The sequence below is a fragment of the Ischnura elegans genome, chromosome 11, assembly GCF_921293095.1.
Source record: "Ischnura elegans chromosome 11, ioIscEleg1.1, whole genome shotgun sequence".
In the NCBI taxonomy this organism is placed as follows: domain Eukaryota; kingdom Metazoa; phylum Arthropoda; class Insecta; order Odonata; family Coenagrionidae; genus Ischnura; species Ischnura elegans.
In genome coordinates, this window is record NC_060256.1 from 40,552,979 (window position 1) to 40,570,324 (window position 17,346).

General features: G+C 37.4%; 2 protein-coding genes across 3 annotated transcripts; one reads left to right on the top strand and one right to left on the bottom strand.

The window, feature by feature from the left end:
- The first annotated feature begins 227 nt into the window (after nucleotides 1-227).
- Nucleotides 228-9,989, top strand: LOC124168496 (tryptophan--tRNA ligase, cytoplasmic). The gene is made up of 7 exons (XM_046546813.1): nucleotides 228-514; nucleotides 604-832; nucleotides 928-1,110; nucleotides 1,194-1,404; nucleotides 1,528-1,701; nucleotides 4,110-4,250; nucleotides 9,586-9,989. Exons 1-7 carry the CDS (start codon nucleotides 373-375, stop codon nucleotides 9,742-9,744), a joined length of 1,239 nt encoding a protein of 412 aa, XP_046402769.1. The 5' UTR covers nucleotides 228-372; the 3' UTR covers nucleotides 9,745-9,989.
- A 30-nt stretch (nucleotides 9,990-10,019) lies between these two features.
- Nucleotides 10,020-16,990, bottom strand: LOC124168498 (thymidylate kinase). Of its 2 annotated transcripts, XM_046546816.1 has the most exons (5): nucleotides 16,760-16,990; nucleotides 16,337-16,445; nucleotides 16,148-16,238; nucleotides 10,736-10,924; nucleotides 10,020-10,196 (listed from the first exon to the last, which is right to left on the bottom strand). In XM_046546816.1, the coding sequence occupies exons 1-5, from the start codon at nucleotides 16,878-16,880 to the stop codon at nucleotides 10,086-10,088; spliced, it is 621 nt and encodes a 206-aa protein (XP_046402772.1). In that variant the 5' UTR covers nucleotides 16,881-16,990; the 3' UTR covers nucleotides 10,020-10,085. The 2 variants fall into 2 exon arrangements, with proteins under 2 accessions (XP_046402772.1, XP_046402773.1); XM_046546817.1 differs by lacking the exon at nucleotides 16,337-16,445 and having other exon boundaries at nucleotides 16,760-16,882.
- Nucleotides 16,991-17,346: the final 356 nt, after the last annotated feature.

The following is a 17,346-nucleotide window of genomic DNA, read 5'->3' on the forward strand; positions in this document are numbered from 1 at the left end:
GTGATCCCTAGAATCCTACCGCTGGGTCCTTGGACATTCAAATCTCGCGCAATTTTTTCCAAAAATTATAAACAGCACTATCTTGATATTTATAAACCCATCGCTTAAATATATTTTCATCCTAACGGTCTCACTTATTTTCAGTAATAGCTTGGTGTCGATACGTGGCCCCACAAAAAAAGTGCTCAGCAAAAAAAATCGGAGGCGCCGAAATCCAGAATTCACGCAATGGAATGCGACAGTCGGCTTCCGCAATCGCGCGACGTGTTGCGTGAGGTCGTGTGAGTGGAGATATGTGTTGAATTCTTCATGATTTCTTGAAACTGCATCTAATTTTAGGATTATTTGGACTCGTGTATTGACAGAAGAAATATGGCAAACGGTGTCGAACATGGTTTGTCCGATTTATCGTTATCAAATACCACAGTTAAAGATGATGTTGAGGAAGATGTGGTGAATCCTTGGAACGTGTCAACCAAGTCAGCCACTGGCATTGATTATGGCAAATTAATAAGTAAGTTTGAAAAAAATAACGGCTGCATAAATGTATACCTACCTCATTAAGCTTAGTAATTCATCAGATAATCCGTATATTTATTACAGAAAGATTTGGAAGTTCGAAAGTAGACGAGGAGTTAATAGCAAGATTTGAAAAAGTGACTGGGAAAAGAGCTCATCACCTACTCCGAAGAGGTGTATTCTTCTCTCACCGTGACATGCACACAATTCTGAACCATTATGAACAAGGGAAGCCCTTTTTCCTGTACACTGGAAGAGGACCCTCGTCGGAGTCAATGCATGTTGGGCACTTAATATCTTTCATTTTTACCAAGTATGTCAACGAAACTATTGCTTCATTGTGGCTCCTAATCGGCGTGATCAGTATGCACAAATTGAAAGTATTTCCCTAAAATTTCATTTGCACAGGTGGTTGCAGGATGTATTTAATGTTCCTTTAGTTATACAAATGACGGATGATGAAAAATGCCTCTGGAAGGATATTACTCTGGAGGAAGCAAATAGATTAGCGTATGAAAATGCAAAGGACATTATTGCTTGTGGCTTTGACAAGGAAAAAACTTTCATATTTTCTGACCTGGATTTTATCGGGTAATTATCTATGCATAGGAAAAATTTTTTGTAGCTCTTAAGTTCGAAGCATCCTCTCTTAAATTGTCATTTCTAATTTAAAGGCAATGCCCTGAGTTTTATCGGAACATGGTCCGAATCCAGAAGTGTGTTACTTTCAACCAGGTGAAAGGTATTTTTGGTTTCGGCGACAGTGATGTCATAGGAAAAATAAGCTTTCCTTCGATTCAAGCTGCGCCTTCATTCTCCACTTCGTTTCCGTTTATTTTTAATAAGGCTAAAGTTCCATGTCTAATTCCTTGTGGGATTGATCAGGTAAAGTATTCCGTGAGGACCAAGTAGTATTTGTTATTATTCTGCTTTACATAATGTATTATGAATCCTTACTTTCCTTATCATGCAATTGGGGCTAAAGAAAGTTTCCTACCTTTCATGCAGGACCCATATTTTAGGATGACGAGGGATGTCGCTCCAAGACTTGGTCTACCAAAACCTGCCTTGATCCATTGTTCTTTCTTTCCTGCATTGCAAGGAGCACAGACAAAAATGTCTGCCAGTGATCAAAATACCTCTATTTTTCTTACTGACACCCAAAAGCAAATTAAAAACAAGGTAAGAACTTTCAAAGGTGTATGCCAAGAATTCACTATGCCTATCTACCCATTTATCCTAAAACATGTTCTTCAGCGTATAAGTTACTTAGGTGAGTTTTATGCTTATATAAGTATTTGCATGGGATATTTATGTAATTAATGCGATGTTAAGGACAATAAATCTTGAATCAATAAATTTATGGGCATATAGGCGGAGAAATTTAAACATATGCCAAATGCTTGTCACAAGAAGAAGTACTTAGTCTGTTGAAGGTTGAATTAGATGTTGGTGAATGAAGGACAGCCACTTAAGAGATATTTATTGCACGCCTTACTCGATAACAAGACAACATTGATCAGCATATTTTGTGAATGATCTTTCGGGATAAACCACTTCTATTGGGGATGTTGTGGAGTAATGTATTTTTCATTTGCATAGGAATTATTTAAATGGTTATGAAAAGTAATTTTTTTTCATGGAAAAAATTTTAATGAGTAGGTAGTGATATTGTAGCCTGAAACACGCACAATTTTTGGCATCATCATTGGTAGATATTTTTTTTAAACAAGAATCAGAATTAGTGTAAATTTTTACTGTTTTTTTGGACATGAATACATTTTGACTGTGGGAGGAATTATACATTTCAATTAGAGAAACATTTATGTATCAGAGATTTTAAAATTTTATCTGTAGGTTAAGGGGGATTCTTATTTTGGCAGGGACACATAAAAGTGGAATGAGGTTTGAGAACTTGCAATATACATGTATATTTTGATAATTTTGGAATCTTTTTTTCTTAAGTGTCCAATTTTGTCTATGTACTTGTAATTTGAAGAAACAAGTAAAGACATCTGAAAAATAAACTAACAGATTGATGAGAAATGGTTATCTATTGACTAAGAAGTTATTGACTCTTTTGAGACAACTTTTAATAGCGTGCATGTGAGGTAATGGAGTAAGTTTTCCTCAAATTTTACTTTTAATAGAGTACAGCGTTAATAAAATCAACTGAATAAGTTCAACAGATTCAGGCTTCAATTGTTGGAAGTTAGACATATTTAAATAAGTAAAAGATCGTAGCACTTTTCCACAAGTTTTTTAATGCATACAACGCAATTCGGTTCACTGAGCCATCATCTGGTGCAAGACCTTGTACTGCATGATGGCTCAGTGAGCCGAAACGCATTATAACATCTTGTGGAAAAGTGCTACGATCTTTTATTTATTTAAAAATAATCAACTGGTGTTACTTGGTGGAACGATGAAATGTTCATGGTGAAATAAAACCCAGTACTGTTAGCCTTGATAATGATGGTATAGATGTCGAAACTAGTTGACAGCTAATAATAAAAAGTTTGTGGAACAGTACTGGGTTTTGTTTCACCATGAAGGAGTACAGCGTTGGTTATCTCTAATAAATCCTAAGGATATAGCTGATGGAGATGGAATAAATGGCGAATAGAGAAGGGAAAAACAGTTACTTTGAATAAAAAGTAATCAGTTACAGAGACAAATTACTAGTTTTAAAAAGTAATCAGTAAAATTACAATTACTTCTTGTTGGATCGTATACTCTAGAGACCATCTGGCAACTGTCTAATATTGCAATAAAAGTGAGGAATATACGAGTCACAGAAATCGCTAATTGCAACTTCACTTGCGTTTTTATTATTTATAACTGGTGTAACAATAGAAGGAATTGCATATTTTGTACCCATGATAAGTAGGCTACAAAATAAGAGTGGCTTAAGCGATATAAGCAAATTATGTTAATGATAGTAGAAAGAAATTAGTAAAGTCATTGTCAATAATGGAGCAAGTAAAGATTACAAGAAAGTAATGATTCCTCTTCGTTAGTGAGAAGTAAATTACAAATAAAAATTATATCTCATAAAAAGCTACTGTTACAATTAAAAATGACAGCAAAAATAATCATTGGGGGATCGAGTTGGTGTGGTAGCTAGATTGTTGGCTTCCCACCCAGCGGGCCCGGGTTCAAATCCCAGCAGTGGCAGAGACTGCCCGATCCCTGCTTGAGTGTTGTGTGGAGGACATTTCAAGCGCAACACTCTGTCCGTCGGATGGGACGTTAAGCTGTGGTCCCCTTGGTGCCTTTCGTTAAGAGCAGGCTAATGCCGATGCCGGGTTTCTCTCCACCCTTCCTTCCATACCCTAAACTCATGGCGCAAATGACCTCAGCTGTCGGTCGCCTCCTTCAAATACCATACCATACCGAAAATAATCATTACAATTAATTGATTACTGTTACACAATTACTGAGAATAAATAATTGAGGCTATACTGTAGTGAAATTTCTTCCTTCAAATAATTATTCATTTTCCATAAAAGAATTGGATTTAATTTTAAATGTTCATGCATTTAATTTGAAACATCTCTTACAAAGTCTATATTAATATTTTATTGCAGATAAATAAATATGCCTTTTCTGGAGGACAAGCTACAGTTGAAGAACATCGTCGACTTGGAGGAAATTGTGATGTTGATATATCATATCAGTATTTAACTTTCTTCTTGGAGGATGACGAAAAGCTGGAGCAGATTAGAAAGGTAAATGTTGTTACTTTTTTAAAGTTACTCTTGCCCTACAGAAACAAGTGTTGTCTTTGTGTAAAATTTTGTCTAAATCAGGGAGGATTATTGAGGCGTCTGAATTTAGGAGATTGCCAACGAGCACTAGCCTATGTATTCAAATCATAGATAATATTTTTCATTCCATGAGATTACCATATTGTTTTGTAACCTCCAATGCATTGCAACATAGAATGTTGATATGATATTCAATACAGGACACACACGTTATTACGAAGTTCACGGGACCGTAAAACCGTAGATTCGTAATAAAGAGGTTCGTATGAACGTTTCTTTTAGGAATCGTCGAAAAAACTGTTTATGATAAACACAATAAAATTATGCAGAAATGTTTATAAACTGGAAAATTCGTTTTAGTCTCCCAATAGCAGAATTCGGCATGACATAATCGAGGGTTGATAGCTTCCCGAATACAGCAAGTTCGATATATGAGTTAGGTGCATTCCAATACCTTGTTCCTAAGTTGATGAACCTACAGTATGACATAATGAAACACTGACTTGCTATTTTCCACAAAAATAAAATTTAATTCGACTCGAGTTTCGATGTTACTACATCATTTTCAAGGTACAACTGAGAGAGGAGAAATGGGGTGGAAAGTGCTCAAGGAGGTGGCTGGAATGGGTAGAAGTGCAAGGCGTGGGGGGGGGGGGGGGGGAGAGTGGAAAAACCTGAGGAGGTAAAAAGGCTGGAAATTAAAGGGTTTTTTCCAGGGTTAACAAACTTTGAACATAGAAATGAAAGCATTTGAATACACGTGGCAGTCTTCTTATCTTCGGGTGTTGTTTCCGAGGGCCATCGGTGAATGGGGTTGAAGGGGGGGCGGAAGACGTCTTCTGTGCCCGTAGGCTGCCGTGCGGATTAGTAGGGTCCTTGAGGACGCGTTCTTCTGAGGGTGTGTAGGTGGGGAGCGGCGGTTAGGATTCAGTGTATGGTTCTTGTGGGATCTCATTCACGTCAAGTGGGCGACAGGAGGGGGGGAGAAGGGATTGTAACACTTCTGGGAAATGCACTATTGGAACTCAGTGGAAAGCAAGGGCGATTTTGAAAGGTAGAGGTTGTCGTTGAGAAGGGAAACCTGGGAATGTTTACGTTGGTGGATCTCTAATTGTTCCAAGGCATCTAATTTCCTCCCTTTGGTATGTTTATGGAGAACTTTGGTTGTGAAGTTTGGATTGTGGCCGCTCTCAATGATGTGTTTGGCCACCATCGAAGTTGGGTTACTATGGGCGATGCACTTCCTATGTTCATTGAATCTCGTGTTGAAATCTCTTCCTGTCTGACCTATATATTGCGCATGGCACTCGCAACACTTAATCTCGTATACACCACTCAGTTTTTCACTTTCGAATAGGTCTTTGTGTTTACACAAGAGTCGGGATAATGTTGTGGGGGTGTAAAAGGAAACTCTGAATTTTTCTTTAGGGATTTGGTTGGCAATCTTGTAGGAGAGATCTTTGATGAAGAGAATTTTGCACCATTTACGGGGTTCACTTGTTCCCTAATCCATAGATTAATCAACATTCCTATGAATAATAATCACTACCATCAAGAACTCCTGACCATCCAGTCAATAGCAATTAACAATGGATACAGTGTGGAACTCATCGACTCTTTGCTTGCAAAGAAAAGATGACAACAAGCAGTGAACCTCAACACCTCTCTCTCCCCACAGCAGACAAGTCTGTGAATATCTACTTCATTGCACTCGCATTTGAAAATTAACCTAATCACTTGAAATACGGTTATCACTTATGTAGAGACATACGTAACTCAGGGGATGCCTGTATTATCATCTGGTCAAGGATAACCAAGGATAATACAAAATGTACTTAAAGCAGTGGTGTGAATAAAAGTTATTGGATAATTGTTTTAAGTTTCATGTACATACAATTATTGCATTTTACAATCTAAAATTTATAGAATATATAAAAAAAACTTTTGGATTTAAGTTATGTACGAATTGATGGCAACTTATTATGTACCAGAATTGGTTTACCACACACCACCCAAGCACTAACTGAAGCAAATTTCTTTATACGAGCTTGGTGCTTAAATGTTTTCTTTGTCAGTATCACTTTCAATATGGAGTATATCTTCGTCACTTAGAAAATGTTTCAGTTCTCAGTGGCATAACTATGGAGGGGGATGAGGGATTAGGTAGACCCCCCCCCCACCACCTTAGAGAAAAAAAAATATTTTAAGCTATTTTCTAGTTTTGATGAGTAATCACTCCATCGGCTCAAAGTAAATCTTAAGTGCCAAAATGATGTAAAATGTATTTCCAGGCATGTCATTTTTCAAATACAGTAGATTCCGGTTAATTGGGACACATCGGGACAGGCACACTTTGCCCCAATTAAGCGGCTGCCCCAATTAAGCGAACTATCCTATACATGTACATAAAAAAACTTTGAAATGATAGAATTCTAGAATTCTTTAAAGAAGACTAAGGAATGGTTAATATGCAAACAACGTTTATTAAACAATGAATTTGTATAATAAATCAGCGAGATTAGTTAATTTATTAACATTTTAAAGAATGATATTAATCTTAGTTGAAAATATTTTTCACAGTCTCAGGCAATGCTGGATGAATGTCATTTACTTACTCCTATTGAAGAAAAGTTCACGGTTAATTAGTTAATAATATGTGATTCCTTAAATTCCTAAACATGCGAGTACTTTCATTTCAAATCGTATCTCCTCGTCCAAGGAATTTGTCTTATGTTCTCTGCAGCATTCTCGTCGTCCTCGTCGTACGACCCAAGTCGGCATGGAAATCCAATGACGACCGTGGGATATCTTCATTGCCTTTTACATGAAGAAGAGTCGTAAACCTTTAATGAACCTCCTTGCATCCAGAGTTATCACTTAGCTACGTTCAGGTGCGATTTCATCTCCATCACCATCCTCACCTTCAGCTTCACTGTTGCCTGTGTAATATGGTTTCAGCAATATCAAGTTCACAGTTTTCATTGGTCCAATATTGCAGTGAATATTATCGAGCTCTTCATGGCTTGCTATGTGGCACAGTTTGGAGTTGAATACATTTACAGATTCTGAGCATTAAGGCTTAGTACTTTCCAGAATTGCCAGAAGTTTTTTTTTATCAGTTCCCGAAACATTTAAACAATACTAAACAGTGATGCGATCCATCGATTTTTTGAACCCCGTTGGTCCTACATGACTGTAATAAGAAGAGCCATTAGGTGTTGCTCGGTATTACAGTCCCGTTTCATTGGCATTGTAAATGCCATCGGCGCAAAAATTCAGGAGTAACTTGGGCAGTTCGTTCAATTTTCACTCCTCAGCACTCACAACATCAGCACTTTTTTCTCCGTTAGCTCTCTTGAATTTTATTTCGTTTCTGGTCTTCCATCGAGATGCCAACCATCTGTTACCTTAAAATGGTCATGACCAAGTTTCAAAGCTAGTTCCTCTGACTTCTTTTTTAAAATTGGACCGCTTACACAAATCCCTCGATCGCTTACAATGGATTACCATTGATTTAAAGCGTCCTCAACATCTGGATCCTTACGTTGACGCTTGCGTTTCATAGACGATGCTTGCTTTCCTTTGTGACTCCATTCCTCTTTTAGTTTATCCTGTTGCTTCAATAACTGAGCTATCGCCAATTTCGGCACCCCGGTAATATCAGCCAAACGGAGATGACTGAATTAGGATAATCTTTATTTTTGTCGAGTATAGCAAATTTCAGCGAATAAAAGGTCTAAACATGGCATATAATTCAAGAAATGGAGCGTCACTAAACTCTCAGAACTAAAACAATACCACTTATCCTAGGTTCACTTAGATCGTAGAGCACGAGATAAATCCCACCAAATATGCGCACCATTGAAACTGGTTTTAGACTGTTAGTTCACAGATGACTAGGTAGAAGTGAAGAGGAAAATGACTTTTGTGCATGCATAGACTACTGGGAGAGTAATGGGAAAAATAGAAAGGAACGAAGATTCGTAATTTTCCAATAGTGACTACTCAGTTGTATAGAGGAAAAGGAATTAAAAGGATAGATTTCATGAGTAAGTTGAATTTTGTTCAAGATGCTGCAAACAAAAAGCTCTTTGTAAGCGAAATTGTTCGCCTCGAACTGTCTCCTCTGCTCAAAATCAGCCTGTAATTCCTAGAAATTGGCCCGTGCTCGCTCTTACACCCTCACCACGGGTGTCATCAGTTCTTTCTAACTATCCCGGACTCATTCTATCACCTATAGCCTGCCACAGTAGTCCTCTCCTCTTGAACACATCACTACATTGAATGAGGTCTCATGGTCGGGAAACGGAATCCTATTCCTCACACGGATGGTATAAGAACAAGAGTTTTAAGATTAAGGCAAGAATAGGTACACTTGAGAAAAATAAGACTAAATTAACGAAGGAAGATATAAAAAACGGTATTCTGATACGAAAAAATTTTAATTTCGTCGCGAGCATAGAGTCAATATCGCCGACTCATGGCCCAATAAAGCGGCATGCTGTCCCAATTAAGCGGAGAAAACTCTGGGATATTCTTGAATTGGATTCGGTTCTTCAAGATTTGCCCCAATTAAGCGGCTGCCCCAAGTAACCGGTGGACCCATTAACCGGAATCTACTGTATTTGCCGTTGACCCCTCCCCTTCTGGACACCCCATCCCCCCGAAGCATAGTTACGCCACCGTCAGTACTGGATTATGTTTGGCAGGATTGGATACAATTGATACTGCCCAAAACATGTATTTACAGCAGAAATTCATTTTAGTGGTGAATAGCGCAAATTAAATCAATATGGTCAGTCATTTTACCTACTTTCCTCTGGTGAATTTCTGAACACCTTTGCCTTTCATTAGGAAATTAGATACATCCTGTTCACAAGTAAATTGTAAGGAAGGCCTTCATATCACTGAAGTTATGTCTTTGCAATGAAAGGCATCATCCCTGGTTGAAAGATCACTTAGAAATGAAAAATTGCTTGACATCACTAATTTAACTTAAATTAATGCAATTTCAAAATTTTAGCCACTTGTAAAGAATGTATTAGCAAGTTTTTCTGCTGATGTATGAGAGAGCAATTGAGGGAGTTGGTGCTGTATTTTTGAATTTTATATTCTGTATTTTTTTAAATTCGTAATCATTGAAGGTAGATTATTAAAGCTAAATTATTTCTACAAAAAGCTAGATCCTCTGGGCTGACTATACTTCTGCTTATTCGTCTTGGTGGTTTTGTCTATTCATGCTGCATATTAACTTTGCATAAGTTAACCTTGTTTTATTGCATTCCAACACTTTCAGGACTATACCAGTGGTGAGTTGCTGACAGGAGAGCTAAAGAAAGAGCTTATTGGTATTCTCCAAAGCTTAATTGCGACACACCAAGAAAGGAGAGCTAAGGTCACGGAAGATGTTATTAAAGAGTTTACCACTCCAAGAAAATTAAAATTTAACTTTTAAGTTTTCACGTAGTGAGAATTCATCATTTTCATGATTCTTTGGCTATATTTTCAACTAGAAATTTATGCTAAATTTCCTTGTTCACGTCTCCCAATAGAGATGTTACTATATGCTTACATTAAGCAAGCTGTTAACCGTTGTGGTTTATTTATTTTGGCATTTATAATTTTATTCTTATTTAAATTTTTTGATTATGTTGGCAGTTCTTGTTTGTCTACTGTTTTTCATGATTTGTAGTTAGCTAGCAATTTTTAAAAAAAGACACCTGCAAATTTGTTAGATACTTATACAAAATATTTATTGCATCTATAAATATCGTAATAAACATTTTTCTGTACCAGTCAACACCATAGTTTTTCAATTGGTTCCTTCCAACATTCATCTATTGTCTTCCTCACTCTATCCCATATTTCTTCATGCATATCGTCAACACTTTTCCGTGCATCAACAATCTGTAAGTGAAATCAATATTTTTATTACATAATTACTCTTAATGTTCATTCATAATATTAATCGGACGAAATTCAATAGCAATGCAATATTCAGGATTTCCAAAGTTAACCTTTAGTCTATAAAGCTTTTCTCATAAAGGGAGGTTAAGGAGAAAAATTATACGACAAATATGTTTGAAAATGATTTCAGAATTGATTTTTATCTTTAAAATTTATACAAACTGCCAAATTGAAATTTATAACAAGAAGGATTTGGAAAAAAACTCTGATTATACTTCATCAACTCTGACATTAAATCCAATGTGAACGGGACTCTTTGCTAACTCCTGTACAGCCAAAAAAGACGAGAAGAAAGGGAAAAAAATCTGATTGCAAAAGAAAGACGATTATTATGTGAATATCTTCTAAATCTTTTAGCCATGGTTTTAAAATCTACGTCAAATTGACGATGCAGTGCCAACAAAAAATATTATTTGGCTGTATTAAGTTTATGGTTAGCTTGGAAAAGGATTTTTAGAATGAAATACATATATCCTTACCATCCAGTAGGACTCCTTTAGCTTCAAAAAGTTGTTTCGCACTGCTTCCTGGAACTTTCGACTTTCATATCGTTCCTCACCATAACCTATTCTAGAGGCAGCACTCTTTGGGTCAAGATCTAGATACACCACAAGATCAGGACGTGGGAGACCTATGTCCGGACTCCTGCACCATTCCATATCCATGCCCTCCACGAAGAAAATAGGAAAGATAACAAGCACATTAGGAAAGCAGCAACTAGAATCTCCCAACCACGAACATTACAAAAGAGGATCCTCAAGTGGGCCTCTAAATGTGTTGTAACCGTGCATTTAAATGAGTTTACAGAAGTCGCCACTCATCTACATCTACATCTACAAATTACCCTGCGAGCCACCTCTAGGGTGTTTGGCAGGGGGTGATCAATCACCAGCATGCAGCATGCATTTGGACTCCCACATGCACACCACACCGTCCAAGAAACGTCCCGTATAATAACAAACTATACTACCATATGCTGTTAGAAATAGAATATAGAATAGAAATTCAGAAACATGCAGTAAGTTTTACATAGGTTAGTAGGCTACACTACAAGTCATGCAATCTATTTACGCGTTCTATTGCTGCCGTTATAATCTCTTATAGATCGTGGAAAAAATGACATTCGGAATCTGTCTGTTCTGCAATCTATCTCTCTTATTTTATTTATATGATCTGATCTTCCGTAGTACGTTGGCGTCCGCAAGATATGGTTAACTTCGTCAGAAAAGACACTGCTCTTGAATTTATCTAAAAGGTATAGTCTATTTTTCAATCTACGGTCCGACAGAGATTCCCATCCGAGTTTATGTAAGAGGTCAGTTACACTAACAAGACTATCGTAACGACCTTTCACATACCTGGCAGCTCTTCTTTGCACGCGTTCTAACTCTGTTATTAAGCCTTTTTCATGAGGGTCCCAAACACTGGCAGCGTATTCCAAATGTGGTCTAACGAGGGAAAAGTAGCTAATTTCTCTCACTTTGTCGTCGCACTTTCCTAATATTCTTTTAACAAAACCCATTTTACGATTAGCTTGACCGGTTATTTCTCGAATATGTTTATTCCACGATAGATCATTATTGAGTCTAACCCCTAGATATTTCACAGATTCAACTGCCTTTAACTGCGTGCCCCGAATGACATAGTTACGCTGTAGGGAGTTATTCTTCTTCCAGAAATTCATTACGACGCATTTTTCCAAATTTAATTCTAACTGCCAAGCATCGCACCAAGCTTGGATAGCAGCAAGGTCATTCGTTAGTTCATCTATATCTTTGCTTGAACGGATTTCTCTGTAAACTACAGCGTCGTCTGCAAATAATCGTAACTTACTCTGCACTACTTCGCCAATGTCGTTTATATAAAGAAGGAATAGGAGTGGGCCAATGACACTACCCTGAGGAACGCCAGAAGTCACTCTAACCTCATTGGAGACTGCACCGTCTAATACTACTCTTTGGACGCGGTCGCTCAAAAATTCTCTAATCCAGGAAATGACATCTTCGTCTAGACCATAAGATTTCAGTTTTATTATTAACTTTCCGTGGGGTACTTTATCAAATGCCTTTTTGAAATCAAGAAAAATCGCGTCTACTGGAATGTTGTCTTCCCCGGAGACTAAAATATCGTGGGCGAAAAGCGCTGAGTTTCGCACGATCTGCTTTTCCTGAATCCATGTTGATTTCCCATTAATAAGTTTTGCGTGTCTAGGTGTTTCATTACCGAGCTGACTACGATGTGTTCAAGGACTTTGCAAGAGATGGACGTTAAAGATATCGGCCTGTAATTAGATGGCTGTTCCTTGTCTCCACTTTTAAATATAGGCGTTACATTAGCGATTTTCCAGTCATTAGGTACTTCGTGTTGCTTGATGGATTTACTGAATATTAACTGCAAGTAGGGGGCAAGTTCTGAGGCTAGTTCTTTAAATACGCGAGAAGGGATTTCGTCTGGACCAGGTGATTTATTTGGACTAAGCGATTTCAATATATTTTCTATTCCGAGCGTACTAATGTCAATAGCTGGCATCTTATGTAGACAGGGATTGTCATCGGTCTCGGGTGAGTTTTCGGAAGGCTCCGTGAACACGCTCTTAAAGTAGGAATTTAATAAATTGGCTTTATCGTAACTGCTTGTCAACACATCTCCATTGTCGTTTCTCAGCGAACATACGGTAGATCGTTTACCTTGAACTTCCCTAACATATGACCAAAATGCTTTTGGGTTATCCTGTAACTGCTCTACTAGTGTTTTTCTTTTAAAATTCGTGAACGCATTCCTGAACGCTTCCTTCGTGGCGGCTTTAGTCATCCTATATTTTTTAATTATTAGCTCGCGTTCATTAGCGGATAAATCCGTGCTGACTTTTTTCATTTTAGCATGACACGCTCTCTGTCGCCTCAATGATTTTCTCACTTCCGCGTCGTACCATCTCGGTTCGCTGCCTTCTTTTACTATTTTACTAGGGATGTAGCTATTTATTCCCGAAGTTACGAGCGAAAGAAAAGCTTTCCAGGTATTCTCTACATTTAACTTTAATACTGATTCTTGAAACTCGGGGAAAGCATTTTTCATATGACTCTTAAACCCATCAAAATTAGCTCTTTTAAAAATGAAAACTTTACGCTCTTTTTTAAAGTTTACAGCGGTATTTAGAGAAAACTTTGCAGTTACTACCCTATGGTCACTTATTCCTTCGACAGTGCCAACGTTTATTACCTGATGTGGTATATTTGTCGCTAATAAATCAAGAATATTTTCTCCTCTGTTTGGTGCGGATGCTATTTGAAACAATGAATTAGATGTGAAAGTGTGTAATAAAGCCTCGCAGATCACTTTATCCCTCCCACCAGGAATGAAGCTATAAGTCTCCCAATCTATAGAAGGTACGTTGAAATCTCCACCCACAATCAAGTTTCTTTCAGGATACTTGGATGCTACGCTGTTTATTTGATTTTGAAAATCCAACATTGACGTTATATCTGAGTTAGGTGGTCTGTAATGCGAACATAATAAAATAGTTTTGAATTTTGGACATTTAATTAAACACCACACAGATTCAACGCTGGTCTCAGTTACGGTTATCGCTTGGCTGACGATTGAATTCTTTACAGCTATAAAAACTCCGCCCCCAACTCGATTAATTCTATCTTTCCGATAAACAGTGAACGATTTTGGGAAGATCTCATTGTCTGAATCATCATCTGTTAGCCAACACTCGCGTCACTGACGAACAAAGTGATCCGAATGTCACAGGGAAATAAGACACAATTAGGCGTGTTAACCGAAATATATATACATAATGATATAATCTATCAAATTCATCACTTTTCAATACTATTCCTCACAACAACAAACATTATACAGCATAATATTGGAAAAAGAGTGGATAGCATTGCACTCATCACCACTCCATGGACATTTTTGAAAACCGAATAAAATGCGACTTAAGTGGCAACAGAAAGCAGCCTAGTGTGGGATGGAATTGGGCCACCTCTATTCAGTTCCTTTGCCCCCAACTTCTTGGAAAACATTTTTTTAAATTTCTCCGACAATCATATTACCCAAGGGTCACTTGTTACAAAATTATTTCATTTAAAGCATACTTATTTTTAAGTGATGAAAAGTTGCTGAGGACAATCAAAACAATTACCCATCCAATTAAAAAATTAAATCCCAAAAAAAGGATGGATTTTTCATGTAAAAGTGTTGTAGTGACTTACGCACCAATCCGAACATTTTAAGAAATGGGAGCTTACATATCTTTACCCAGCAGCTTTGTTAATTCCATGATTGTGCTTTTTATTAATCCCAAGGCTCTTTGTAGAGTTGGTTTTGGAAAAGGGAGTTCATTTTGAGGGAGAGGTATAATTGGAAATAGTTCTCTTGAGACTATATCCGTGTAACACTTGGAGGAGTTGGAATCCTTGTGAAGGCTTTCGTGGTGTGATGAGGATTCAGCGTGGAGGTTTTCGGGGTAACTACCGCATAGATTCATCTCCGCAGACGATCAATCAAGTGAAGGTCAGGTCAATGAAGTAAAGTGGCCAGGCACCTCATTGACCTGAAGAAGCCTGCTGCAGTGCCGGCGACTGTCGTCTGCAGAGATGAATCTACGCAGTAGTAACCCTGAAAACCTCAATGCTGAAGGAGGAGTTGGAAAACTAAGACTTACAAATTTCCTTCAGTAAAATCCAACTTCAGACATGACAATTGCTCTCTTTTCTGGAAACAGCCTCCAGGAGGAAGGAATTTTTGAGGGGAAAAGCAACACGGCCACTTGTGATAAAATTTTGATTATAAGCATTTATATATTTTACTTAAGTGATGAAAAATTACTGAGGACAACTCAACTCACACCTTTTTGTGGGTAAAAGCCAGAGAAAATATGTCGCAAGTGAGCAGTTGAATGCAGTACGGATGCATAGATTTTTAAAGCAACCCATGATAATGAAATTTGCAAGCTAAGATATTGAGAAAACATTTTCTGGGAGAACAGAAACGCATTATAATGAAAATATTTAGGCAAGTAAATTTTAAAATGAATTAAAATTTTGCTTACTACTACACTATAAAATGCATACACCAAGAGGTAAAAAAAAACGTATTGGGGTGAAAATACTACGAATAACAAAGCATACTAAAATAAGCATTCTTCACACCTTGGAAAATTATAAAAATGTCTTATCACAGCTGAATTCAAACCCAGGCAATATTTTCCAACAACAAAACATCAGTACCTTCATAGTAGTGTAATTGATGATTATTATTCATTTTTAAACCACCAGGCATACATCATATGGTTACACAGAAGGAGTACATTATTACATCTTAATATTGGATTCAGAAACTGATGGGTATGAAGAATGCCACGAGCATTAGCTTAAGTAACCACGAAAAAAGGTATGTATTCATGTCAGGCAATATGATTAATTTAACTGATGTGCAAGATTCAATGGAGTTAGGAAGAACATAAGCAAATATAACTGCAGAAGAATTGTTTGATTAAGTATTGGAACAATTTAAGAAAAGGCAAGAAAATTAACTTTCCATACTATTAGCTCTTCTCTATAAAATGAAATGTTTAGCATTTCCTAAAATTCCAATTCTGCACACAACTTCGGATTCATCCGAATGATTTCTGCCCTCATTAAATGGTCTAGGTAAACATGAAAGTAATGCAGCTTTATAGACAGAAGACAAATGGAACGTTTTCAAGAGTTTTCTATGGCATTTAAAAAGTTATGTAGACCAACCAGTTCCTCGAAGACTACTCATAAATCAATGTACTGGTAGGAAACTAAGACAGGTAAGTTAGAAAATGAGGTACTGAGGTGGTGTTGTGAATAAACATGAAAATGGTTAAAAACAAGAATTCGCTAAAATCTTACGTCTTTAGCCGCTGAATACGCCACTCCAGAAAAAGCATATCGGTCAACCACCAAATGAGTGCCATTCAAGAGTAGGTTTTTCATCTTGGGTCTGTTGAAGTAAATGGAAGCATAACAGTCGCTGCACACAAACAACACAAGCATTATAAGAAATTTTAAACCAAAAATGTACTTATTTATAACACTCACTCAAGTTCCCATCGATTGGCAGAAAATAAAAGATGCACCACTTTATCGGTTAATTCCAACTTATTTCTCAAGTAATTATCAATTAGACCTCCGGTTAGGGATGAGCGATCTATAATTAAATAAAGTCACTGAATCCATTACGGCACAAGATAAGAGTGATTTGCTCATCGACAGGCTCACACTCATTCAATGTGTTTAAATATCACTCATTAAAACAGAGAATACCGCAGGTATAACGCAAGAAGGGTTGGATTAACTAGGCATACATACGACCAATAATTTAAAAAACAGGAGTCACAATATTGACACCTGATAAATCTATGCACTGAAGCTGAACTATAGCACATATAATTACGACCAAATGACAAGGTATTTAAGAATAACTTCATGGACACCGCCCGAACACGAATCCGTGGGACTCACCGGGGAACTTCAATAACGAGGCCTTTCCAGAATAAGCAGCTATTTTTTCTATTAACTTGACACATTGCGTCGTTTTCCCCACTCTATCGCAGCCTTCTAAAACTATAAGCGAGCCCCTCATATCAAGGCTTGGATGAAAAACTGTCTTTAAAATTTCTTGATTCCCAAGATTTCTTGACAGGTGCGGGAAAACATAAGCGCATCATAGTAATTTCCCGCTCCGTGCGAACACACGGCCACGAATATTACAAAAGAGGACCCTCAAACCTATTCCAATTTTGTCGTCACCGACCGCGCATTATAATGGGTTTACAAAAGTAGCCACTCGCGTCGCTAATGGACAATTTGATCAAAGTTTCTCAAGAAAATAAGGTATAATCAGGTAATATTAGGGGTATTACCCACATTTGTACACATTTTGACGTGATCTATCAAATTCATTACTTTTCAATGGTATTCGTCGCAATTATTGTCAATATACTGCAAAGTGTTGGAAAATGTGGATCGCATTGCACTCATCACCGCTCCGCGGACATTTTTGAAAACCGAATAAAATGCGACAGAAGTGGCAACAGAACTCAGCCTAA